This window comes from Pelobates fuscus, chromosome 4, assembly GCF_036172605.1.
Source record: "Pelobates fuscus isolate aPelFus1 chromosome 4, aPelFus1.pri, whole genome shotgun sequence".
Lineage (NCBI taxonomy): Eukaryota > Metazoa > Chordata > Amphibia > Anura > Pelobatidae > Pelobates > Pelobates fuscus.
In genome coordinates, this window is record NC_086320.1 from 210,957,082 (window position 1) to 210,969,942 (window position 12,861).

Genomic DNA, 12,861 nt, shown 5'->3' on the forward strand with positions numbered 1-12,861 from the left:
CAAATCAGCTTTTGTTTAAGGAACATTTTCAAACAACATCTCTATGAGGAAAATTCAGCGTCTCCATGCAGAGCATGGGGATGCTGAACGGTAGGGCTGCTTACTGTGCAGCCCTGGGCCAGGAAGCCCCCCAGTGGCCATCTGAGGAGTGGCCACTTGGAGGTGTCCCTAGAGGCAATATAAACACTGCCTTTTCTCTGAAAAGGCAGTGTTTACATGTAAATACCCGAAGGGAGCTATTATACTCACCAGAACAACTACATTAAGCTGTAGTTGTTCTGGTGACTATTAGTGTCCCTTTAATTTAAGGATTTTGAGAACTGAAGTTAGTTGTAAAATTGCTTGGGAAACATCATCAGAACTTAAAAATGTATAGTGCATAGTGAAATCAGTGAGTATTTGTCATTTCATGAACAGTTCTAAAAATTTGGTCATTCCATCTAATGTGAAGTTGCAGCTTTTAGTTTTGTGAACAAGGTCATGACAAATCATTGCATTTCTTTTTTTTTTTTTTTTTTTATTACGTTTTTAGAGTTAACTGCTATTGGCTGCACCTTAATTAACACCATTTGCCCACATTGCCTGTTGGTATACATTTCTGTTTTTGTTATGTTTAATTGCAAGTTTCAGTGAATACCTGTATTTCTGTAGTCATGTCCTACACATATGCTCTTATGACTGTATGTTGTGTTTTTCAAGTAACCACAGTGATGAAGATGACCTTCCTCCTGCCCTGGCTGCAGTAGCTGCTGAATCTGCTGCTGAACATAGAGCTGCACTAATGCAAGCTTTAAATGGACATTCTCAGTCATCATCTATAGAGAAGGTACATTACATCATTCACTGGCATTTTCTGACTATAGCAATATCACAAAGGAGACGGAAATGCACCTATGAGAGAATAGTTGGTTTATCTTAAAATATGAGAGGATTTTAATCAGACACACAAGGACAATTCACAGTGTTAGTTCCAATGTAAATGTGAGGTCATTCGTCTCAAATCTAGCAATAATTTTTGTTTATGCAAAATGTGCCTCATCGGTCATAAAAATAGTAATTTTGTTTGAAGATACATACACAGCAAGTTGAACTGCTAGAGGTACATGCATACTGACTTTGTGAAAAGGCCTAATTTGGTAGTGCATGGGAATTTGGCATCATGTCTATTTCAATGTTCATTTCACACTGGCAGCTGAGAAAGTAGGAAGAGCACTGACAAAAGTATGTTGAAGGAGAAATGTCAATATTTCAGCATTACAGTAAGGTCTGTTAGAAGAGAGTTTAAAGAGGAGGAAATAGGAAAAGGAAGCAAGGAAAGAGCAGAATTTGGGAAGAACAATGAGATGAGAGATTATGTGGGGACATTGGATGGAAGCAAATGAGATTGAGGGAAAAGGAAGATGAGGTTAGAGGTGATATGGGAACAATAAAAGGAGGGGGATAAAGGCAGATGAGATTGGGTGAAGATGAGATGGAAAAATAAAGGAAATGAGGTGCAGGGACATGACAAGGAAAGATGGACAAGGGACAAGATTAATTGGGATATAGGAATGCTATAGGGGAGTTCTTGGAGTGTCCAGCTATAGGGGAGTTCTTGGAGTGTATAAATTGTCCTCAATTTAGGTACCTGCCTCAATTTTCCGTCTGTTTGGTTGGCCTATTATCTGGTAGGGGTTGTATTCTGGCAAACCATCTAAAGCACATTTTGCCTATAACACGTTTGACTGGGTTACTGACAAATTTTATTGAGATGAAACAGAAATTTCTTAACAGTGTAGATGTTTTATTTTACTTTTCCATTAAATTATGATCCTTCTTATAAGAAAAATATTTTATAATGCTGCATAATTGTTTTGTTCCTTTTTGGTTGAATTAAGATTTGTAAATGATAAATGTGTGTATATACAGTCATGGAAAAAAGAAAGGGCACCCTCTTTGAATTTTATGGTTTTAGATATCAGGACAACCTCAGATGAACACAGATGAACGCTTATTACGCCACGTCATTATTATTTTTAAACAAAAATAAAGCCAAAATGGAGACACCACATGTGAAAAACTAAGTGCATTCCATAGGAATTAAGAGGCTAATTAGCAGACAGGTGCTGCTGATCACATGCCTTGATTAAATGATCATCAGCAAGTGGAACCACCTCTATGAAAGCCAGCGTTTTATCAGTTTGCCGGTCAAGAGCATTCAGGTATGTATTAACACATTGCCAAATAGGAAAGATATCAGCAATGATCTTAAAGAAGCCCTTGTTGCTGCCCATTAAACTGGGATGGGCTAGAAAGACATTTCCAGGCAAAAGCCCATCATATTACAGTGAGAAAGATTATTCAAAAGCAGAAAACTTCCCAGGAGTGGACATCCCAGCATATTTACCCCAAGGCCCCACTGTACAATGCTCAGAGAAACTACAAAAAAAAATCTCAGAATCTGCAGACCTTAGTTATGATATTGAATATTAATGTTCATGACAGTACAATTAGAAAAAGACTGAACAAGTATGGTGTGTTTAGAAAGGTTACCAGGAGAAAGCCTAGTCTATCTAAGTAGCAGCACTGCTTAGGTTTGCAAAAGTACATCTGAAGAAACCACAAGACTTCTGGAACAATGTCCTTTGGACAGACAAGACCAAAGTGGAGATATTTGGCCACAATGTACAGCAACACATGTACAGCGACACAATTAGTTTGGTGATGCTGTGGTGGAAGCTCTGCATAAACAAAATGTCATCAAACCTCAATGAACTGAAGCAATGTTGTAAAGAAGAGTGGGCCAAAATTCCTCCACAACAATTCGAGAGACTGATTAAAGTCATACACAAAACAATTACTTCTAGGTATAGCTGCTAAAGTTGGTTCTACATAAGGTGTATTTAGTTTTTCACACATGATTCCTCCAGTTTGGCTTTATGTTTGTTAAATAAATAATCCAAGAAGAAAAAACTCACAGGCACTCCAACTTCAAGCCGGAGGCAGATTTATTATGACAGAATGCAACGCAACGTTTCGACCGGAAAGGTCTTTTTCCGGTCGAAACGTTGCGTTGCATTCTGTCATAATAAATCTGCCTGCGGCTTGAAGTTGGAGTGCCTGTGAGTTTTTTCTTCTTGGATTATTGTACTGGGATTGCTGGTCCTGCTCTGGAGCACCCTTGGCCGTTGGGACTGAGTGCGGTTCTCATCACTTACTTTGTTAAATAAATAATGACACGGTTTAATATGCCTTGAGTTTTTGTTCATCTGAGGTTGTATTCACCTAATCTTAAGACCTGCCAAGGAACAGATGATTGTTATTATGTCCTAATGTGTAAAACCATAGAATTCAAAGAGTGTGTACTTTCTTTTTTCCCATGACTGTAGATATATATATATATATATATATATATATATATATATATATATATATATATATATATATGTATATGTGTGTGTGTGTAAATATATCAGGGAACATCCAGCATTGGTCCCCATAAGTGCAATGCAAGCACATCATTAGACACGAGCACACTGTGCTGAATAGAGAACCATTCACAGGCAACTTCAACAGCTTTATGTGCATCAGTCTGCCATGAGGGGCCTGTCAGGAAAGCTCTCAGTTTGCCTGATACACCTTCTTTTCAGTAGACCAAACTGGGGTGCACACGCTCAGTGATATTTAGCACTACGGTGCACCAAACTAGGGAGAAGAAAGTTCCCAGCAATACAAATGAACACTGAAAACGTGGGTACATGCAGTAATATCCAATAGGCAGATTGTGTTTAAGCAAATGGTACAGAAACATTGTGGCTCACATCCTGAGCTTTATCGAGCCTTTACTACCCCTTTCAGTCAGACCAGCCAGTTTATGGGAGTGGCCACTCCTTTCTCAGATATGGCCATTCCTTACGTCCACATAATTCATGACCCACCACAATCCAGAATCCTCCTAGGGAAATCTTTAGAGCTCTGTTACTTGCACCCGGCAGACAGCAAATAGAACACATACAGTGAAGAAGAGAAATTTAAAAATGAAGGTTATGTTAAAAATGCATGTTCTAAAAAGAGGTGCAAGCATGGAAAAGAGACAGTCACCAATGCAATGTGCATTTTGGTTCCACTAGTTTCCAGGGTGATTGCCCCACATTTAGTACTTAAGATCACATTTTAGAACAGAATACATAATCCCCATTATGTCTGTTTCTCCTCATTTGCATTGTGTGCCCTGGTTGTAAGGAATGCACTGGATTTAATTTGCAAAATCTTCATATAAATGTAAAAGAAAATTGAGCATCACATGAATAAGGGTAACACAAGTTATTGGTGATTTTCAATGTCAATAGTGTCAGTTTCCTTTAACCTCTTAGCGACCTAGCTAAGCGACCTAGCTAATGCATTTTTGCATTGCCGACCGATGACGGTCCTGAACCGTCCTAACGGTCTTATGTACTTACCCGATCGCCGTCGTTCCCCCGGCGGCGATCGGCGGTGCTCCCGGTGTAACCCCTGGGGCCATGTGATCGCTCAACACAGCGATCACATGGTCACAATAGGTGTCCATGTGTCTGCCTGCAGGGGGACTGTCTGTGCTGACAGGGAGTCTCCCTGCAACTGTAAAATCATAAAAAAGTTAATGTTAATTTAAAAAAAAATAATCATATATGTGTATATATATATATATATATATATATATATATATATATATATATATATGATATATAGACATATTATGTCTATATAATATATGTCTATATATCATTTATATAATGTCATACTAAGTGTATTTTTATATTAATATGTACATATATTAATATAAAAATACACTTATAATTAAATTAAACATGTATATATATATAATATATATATAATAACTATATGTATTGTATATATATTATTATAAAATACAAATAATAAGTAAATTAAATAAAAAAATAATAATTTAAAAAAAAATTACATATCTATATGAAATGTTATTCTAACTGTATTTTGATATTGAAATATATATATTTATATCAAAATACACTTAGAATGAAATTGTATATATATATATATATTTATATATATATATATATATATATATATCTATGTATATATAAAAATAATACGAAATATACATATGTCCATATACAAAATTACATAAATAATTGCATATAAATATACACGTAGACTTCAAATATATAAATATGCATATATATTTAAATTCTACGTGCCTATTTATGTAATATTTTTGCATAATTAAGTAATTTTATTAATTGCAATTTGAGGGGCCTGCCTGCCAACCCAGGCCGAAATTCCAGAGAATTTAATTTGCTAGCACTGTATTTTACCCTGTAACTTTCTATGACACCCTAAAACCTGTACATGGTAGGTACAGTTTTACTCAGTAGACTTTGCTGAACACAAATATTAGTGATTCAAAACAGTAAAACCTATCACAACGATGATATTGTCAGTGAAAGTGACTTTTTTTCGCATTTTACACACACAAACAGCACTTTTACTGATGATATAATTGTTGTGATACGTTTTCCTGTTTTGAAACGCTATATTTGTGTTCAGCAAAGTCTCCCGAGTATAACAGTACCCCCCATGTACAGATTTTATAGCGTTTTTTAAAGTTACAGGGTCAAATATATGGGTCAAATATTTTTACATTTAAAATGGCCAGGTTGGTTACGTTGCCTTTGAGAGCATATGGTAGCCCAGGAATGAGAATTACCCCCATGATGGCATACCATTTGCAAAAGAAGACAACCCAAGGTATTGCAAATGGGGTATGTCCAGTCTTTTTTAGTACTCACAGACACTGGCCAAAATTAGCGTTCAATTTATTTTTTTACTTTTTTCACACACAAACAAATATGAACGCTAACTTTGGCCAGTGTTTGCGACTAGGTGGCTCCTAAAAAAGACTGGACATACCCTATATTGAATACCATGGTTGTACATGTGGGGTGTTATTCAGAGATTTTTGACAGATAATAGTGTTACAATGTCACTATTGATAAATTTGAAAAAAATTATGTTTTGAAACCTCAATATCCTACTTGTACCTATAGCCCTATAACTTGCAAAAAAGCATGTAAACACTGGATATTTTAAAACTCAGGACAAAATTTTGAATCTATTTAGCAGTTTTGTTTATTCGCTTTTGTAGATGAGTAAAAGATTTTTCAAGTAAAAGTAAAAAAAACTTGTATTTTTTTAAATTCTTCATAGTTTTTTTTTTTTTTTTTATGAAATTACATGAGATTATATAAATAATGGTATGTAAAAAAAAAGCCTTTTTTTGTCCTGAAAAAACAATATATAATTTGTATAGGGACAGTAAATGAGAGAGCGGAAAATTACAGCTAAACACAAACACCACAAAAGTGTAAAAAGAGGCCTGGTCGCAAATGTACAACATCGCAAAAACAGTCCAGTCCTTAAGGGGTTAAATAGTTGATTTAAAAATATACTCTGACTTGACTATAGTCACAGCTGGAGTAATTTACCATTGATTTTTTCAATTCAGTGTGTTAATGTTACACTGTAACCTTGTTAATGCTTTAAATACACAGAGGAATCTTAGGATACATTCCATGTGTGCTTTGGTAGGTTGTGATTTAATTTTTTATATTAATGGAAGGAAATTGATCTCCATCCCACTTCATGATTGGTGCGAGGGCATATGCATTAGGGCAACCAAATTGCAATACTGTCTGACAAGTTGGTAGAACTTTTTTTTATACCATATGCATTTAAGGTATTAACAAATTTAGGCCATCCCCAGGCCATCCCCTCAAAAAAACAAAAGAAAGTACATTATTACATGACTTCTAACTAATAATAATATATATTTTTCAGAGTCCTAGTAAACCCAGCAGTCCATTTTCTCTTGGACCCGGCGATCTCCTTATGGATTTCACAGAAGCCACTCCCATGGTAAATGTTTTTCTTAGATTCTGTTTTCCAAAATTGATTCAAATTTGTAAAGTATAACTTGCTTTTTACAGGTATACAGATAAAGCACTATATAATATGTATTGGATTTAATGCATTGGCCAGGCAATTACCTTTTTATTTTAACATTACTCCCTGTAACTGCAGAGTCTGCATCATCTCTGACTGGATGTTCTCCCGCTCTCTGAAACTCAATCTCAAGTTTCTTATTTTTCCTCTTTATAACACTGATCCTCCTCCTTCACCCTCCCTGCAGGTTGACGGTACCTGCCTCACCCCATCCTTTCAAGCTTGCTGTCTTGGTGTCACTTTTGATCCTGGCCTCACCTTTGCTCCTCATGTCCAGTCTGTTGCTAAAACCTGTCGATTCCAACTTAAAACCATTGCCCGCATACACCCCTTTCTTACGCAAGATGCTACCAAGGAGCTTTAGTAATCTCTTGCATCGATTACTGTAATTCTATCCTAATTGGTCTCCTCAGAAGCCATACTGCCCCCTACAATCTGTGGTGAATGTTGCTGCCAGGCTGATCTTTGCCTCCTGTCACTCCTCTCACACCTCACCCCTCTTTCGATCCTTACACTGGCTTCCTGTCCCCTACAGGTGTAATACTAACCCTTACCTACAAAGCTCAAACCAACTCTAGCCCCTTTTACATTTCTAGGCATGCCCCCTCTCAGTCTCTCCACTCTACTGGTGGCCTTCTCCTTTCTGCTGCTCGCACCCTTACTGCAAATTCACGCCTGCAAGACTTCTCACAGTCAGCTCCTTTCCTTTGGAACAGCCTGCCTATCTCTGTCAGACTGTCCCCTAGTCTTCAATCCTTTAAGAAGTCCCTCAAAACCCATCTTTTCAAGAATGCTTATGACCTCCAAGAGTAACTTCTATTTCTCAAACCTTCCTCTCGCCCTCTCCTATAGGACCACACTCCACTCTCACCTCCAGTTCTGCTACTTTCCCTCCATGTCTATTTACTGTCTCTCCTATTGTGTTTTTATACCCCACCTCCTCTAGACTGTAAGCTCGTTTCAAGCAGGGTCCTCAACTACCTATTGTTCCTGTTACATTTTGTTATTGTCTCATTTGGTAAATTCCCCTTTTATTGTAAAGCGCTGCGGAATAAGCTGGCACTATATAAATACCAATAATAATAATTATAATAATAATCAGGGAGAACTCTGTTGATATATACATTACTCCTGCGTATTTTATGCTTGCATGTGTCTCTGCTCATTGGTCCTTGGGCGCCACGTGCATTCATTGTGTGAATATTGACACTGGATGTCATCTTATAGCATCCCTGACTTGCATAATTCTAGAAACACCGACATGCATCCCTTTTCAAAACCCTCAACTGTCAATGGTTCAAGAATGATGCAACTTATGGTACCGATTTAAACCTCTCTTACGGCTATATCTAGCATCTGTATATAGGTGCTCTTTAACTCCTTACTGACTAAGTCTATGATGTCTCTGGTATTTGACCCCTGCATTGACTTTTAAATATTCTAATATCTAGTATCCTGATCTTGCTAGTTCTCAGTTGTATCTTGTCATATTTGCCAACAGTTCAATGTTGTTGAGACAGTTTCACATTTAGGGGCCTAGCTGTGGCAAAAATGGGTCCCAGGAAACAGTTCCTGAATTCTCAAAACGGCCCAGCAGTTTAATCAATCACAGATGGATGGTCCCACTGTTTCCTGGGATCCTTTTCCCGCCCACCTCTTTCCCAGATTGTGAGCAGGCAATGTTGTTAGTTATGCCAATTGTGTTATTTGCACTGTGTTATTTTCCTTTTGTTGCTGAGCGTTAAGTCTAGACATTCTAATGCATCTTACGTCTGTTATGGTGGATGAAGGGTTAGCACATACTGAGAATATTACTATATATTGTCTGCATAATCAGTTATATTAATAATTTTTATGTGTGACAAACATTTATTATCCACATGTTTTAGACAATCATGGTACGCAACACTCTATGTGCACTGTAATAAAAGTATGTTAAATATATCCATGTCCAACAGATGGATATTTCTTAAAGGGACACTAAATTAAGTTGTTATGGTGCCAGGAGACCCCCAGCCAATCAGCATCGCCTCTGCACGGTGGCATACCGCGCTTCCTGAAACGGAAAATTCAGAAGCTGCTGCCTGGGGAGGAGGGGATATCGCCGCTGAAGAAAACTTTGGGGGTAAACCGTTCTCTAACGGTTTAACCCCTTGAGGTAAGAGTGCCTCCAGGGGCCTCTTGGAATCATTTAGATGTAGTTATTTTGGTGCCTGAGTGTTCCTTTAAACTTCATATAAAACATTGTAGATCACAGCTGCACAGCTGGATGCTTTCACTGTAAAAAGAAGATAATGCAGTAGGAATGTGGTGCCTTCCTTTTAGATGCAAAATAGAAGACTGTGGGCGATTCAGCATGTTTCTTTCATGTTTTGCAGAGCAGGTAGTGGTGCAGATAGTCATGTTCTGTTATATTTGTGCATTTGGTGACACCATTTTGGTAGACCAAATGTTCACATTTTTCCCAAATACCTAGGTTTTAGTATCAACATCTTTTGCATACTAAGTGCAGCATGCAGTGGAGTATCAACGCTTTCAACAAAACATACAAGCCTCTAATAATATTTTATAGCTATCTTATATAATACTAATATGTAGCTGTTGTATAGCTAAATCAATGCCAAAACATTGTATCATACTAATTGTGATTGTAAAATAAGCTGGGCAGATATGAACAAAAGGTAATGAAGGGCACTGACTATTTGTTGAAATGTTTACCTATTTTTTTGTCCTTGTATCCTATCTGTCTATCTACACTATACTATACAAATGTTTTACTCTGGTTTATTTCATATATGATATTTTGTGTCCTATATAGTAGATCTCCTAAAACACTGAAATATGGAAACCATATGTTACAAAGAAATAATTACATCCCAATGCCATGCATATATGAGATCAGTGTATTTCATTTTGAGTTGCAGAGTAATGCCAAATTACAGTTTACCCATAAAGTATAATTTACCTCACCATTTGCACAATGCCGGGTTGATTATTTCCCTCTGTATCTTGGTCATAAGACATGTGATTCAGCCGCTACGTTTATACAGATTCCTCTGTAGACAGGATCGGATTTCCTATTAGTCAGAGAAGGCACCTGCCTACAGACGCCTAACCACTAGGGGGTGCCTGTTTCAGCACTCGTAATGTGCCTTTTTGAGTTTAATGGAACACTCTTACTACCATAACAACTCCATCTAATTGATGTTGTGCCAAGAGGTCACTGAGCACTCTCTTACCTTAAGGGGTTAAACTGTAAGCTTTAATGGTTTAACCCCAAAGATTGCCTTCAGCTCTGATCTCCAAATCCCCTTGGTGAAATCCGTATTCTGAATCTGAGTTACAGGAAGCACGGAGTGCCACCAAGCAGGAGCACCGCTGAATGGCTAGAGCTGTCAGCTGATGGTCTATGCCAATTAGTAGCTTCTCGTTCATAAAGAAAATGAATCAGTATACTGCTGTGAGTCATGTGGGATTCATGCGTTGAGTCTAAGCAGACGCTGCAGAGATAGAACACAGACAGCTTGGCAACACTGCATAGACACAGAATGGGTGGCAGGAGATGGGTGGCCCAGGCCTTCTAAAGGTGTAAATGCAACACCTTAAGGTGTGTGGTAAGGTTTTACTTTCCTTAAGTAATAAAATATGATACAATCAATGACAAGTGATGACACTGCCATGAAATGAATAAAATAACAATACTATAAAAATTCCGGCAGGGCTGATATATTGATAATGGCATAACACTCAAAATATGAGAAACCAATTCCACAGACATAATCTAAACAAAATTATCAGTAATCCAAAAACCATAGCTCATACAAATGTGCAAAAAAAAAAGAAACATTTTTTTTTTCTTTTGAATTATAACACAACTCATTAGGCTTAAATAAGCAGTCTAGGCACTTTAATCCCTGCATGCTATCAGGCTGTGGTTGACATCATCCTGTTCTTGATCAAAAGCTGAGGGTTCCCCAGAAAGTTGTGGCCCAGTACCATGCTTTGCGTTTATTAATATGCAAAAAAAATATGGAAGAAGAAGTTCCACTTCGGCATTAGCAATATCAATTCATCCACACTTTAGAATAAAATTCATTGGCTGAGGGGGATCAACTGAAAAAGTGGCTGCACATTTACTGATGACATGGAACAAAAATTTTCCACCTAATTTCAAGCCCATAGCATTGCTAAATATAGAATATAAAATTTTTACTAAATTACTAGCTTAATAATCACCTTGGAGGGACACAGGGGGTGGAGCGATGATGTAACGTGAGTTCGTACGTCCTCGTGGAATGCGGCTGAGGGGGTGACAAAGAGCCGACCAAGAGTCAATGGGACGGTTGAGCTCCACAGTATGCCACGGATCCCCAATCAAGACTGATGTCGGGTCAAAAAAAGGGGGAACTACCTACAATCTTACCGGATAGAGTGATACAACACAGCTAGCCACGACCGGAGGAAACGGCAAGCGTGACAGCCCGGGAAGACATATAAATGTTTAATACACCAAATATATGCTGACAACAAGCAGGGGAACACATAAATAGCAATACTAAAAGGTTTAGCCAGTTAAACTGCAAAGGTCCATGGAGAGAAAGGATCTAAAATCTATGTAATTTTGCTCACAGTGTTGATTTTTTTACTTGATAGTTCCAATCAGGATGGGGTAAAACCCCTTGCAATTTCTGCCATTCTGTTCCTTCCAGCCGCCCTGCACATTGTCCTTGTTTATTTGCCATGTACCCTGGCCCTATTTTGTTTTTAACTTTTACTTCCTGCTCTTCCCGCACTAAATCCACTACTACATCAATAGTGGAAATTAGTGTATGCTTGATAAGCAAAGAGTAAAAGGAAAAAAAGGGGAGAAAAAGGGAAAAGGGAAGGGAAGGGAAGATAGGAAAAAAACAAAAGAAACAAAGAGTAAAAAAGGAAATAAAGGGACGGAAAAAAAAGTAGGAGAAGGAAAAAACATATAAAAAAATAAGATGGGCAAAATATAATTTGGCACAAGTGGAAACAAGAAGGTGTGGGGGAAGAGAAAGTAAATAAAATGGTCACAAAAAGACACAAGAGGGCAAACCTCTGAAAACCGGAAAATAAAACACAAAAACTCCTCTCCTTTTTCTCACCACAGCAGCCAGGTATCAAGACAAATATGGAAGGATCTCTCCTGTCAAATATCCCAACAGAGGGAGATATCAATAAGAGAAAGACGGAGGACAACCAAGAGACAAGAGAGGGAAGGAAGGAATATGACCAATTACTCAGACACCTGAATGCCCAATTTGAGAAACTAAGAGAGGAAATACAAGCCAACACCATGGACATTAAGAAAGAATGGTTAACTCTTAATGTACGAATACATGAACAGAAGAAAAACTAAATGAGATGGAACACAAGGAAAAAGTCCATAAAGAAAACCATCTGGCACTAGAAAGAAAAATAACAGAAATGGAGAACAAACTGATAGACTTGGAAGATAGATCAAGACGGAATTTAAGACTTAAGAGGTATATCAGAGCAAGTAGTTGCAAAAAACCTCAAGCCATACATAGAAGATTTTTTCAAACATCTAGATGGTGAATGGGACGCCAGAATACCTATAATCAAGAGATGCCATAGCGTAAATAAACCGAGAGGTGTCCCAGACCATTTTCCAAGATATGTGTTTATATGCTGCGCTTCTTTTAAACTCAAGACTCAAATAATGAGAGCTATAAGAAGTAAAAAATGTGCAGAAGAATATGAAACCCTGAAAGTAGTTCAGGACTTGTCATGGCCAACCAGACAAAAGAGGAAAACCTTCTCTGACAGTACATCAATGATGAGAGACAATAACATCAAATACTATTGACCGAG

The 12,861-nt window shown here is 37.6% G+C and overlaps 1 protein-coding gene across 1 annotated transcript in view; it reads left to right on the plus strand.

Moving 5' to 3' along the window:
• Positions 1-6,884: 6,884 nt before the first annotated feature.
• Positions 6,885-12,861, plus strand: part of LOC134608784 (band 4.1-like protein 4B) — an 86,810-nt gene continuing 80,833 nt past the window's right edge. The window contains exon 1 of the mRNA XM_063451884.1: positions 6,885-6,912. Coding sequence (XP_063307954.1) covers positions 6,886-6,912 — 27 coding nt within the window. The 5' untranslated portion in view covers position 6,885. The remainder of the gene's footprint in view (positions 6,913-12,861) is intronic.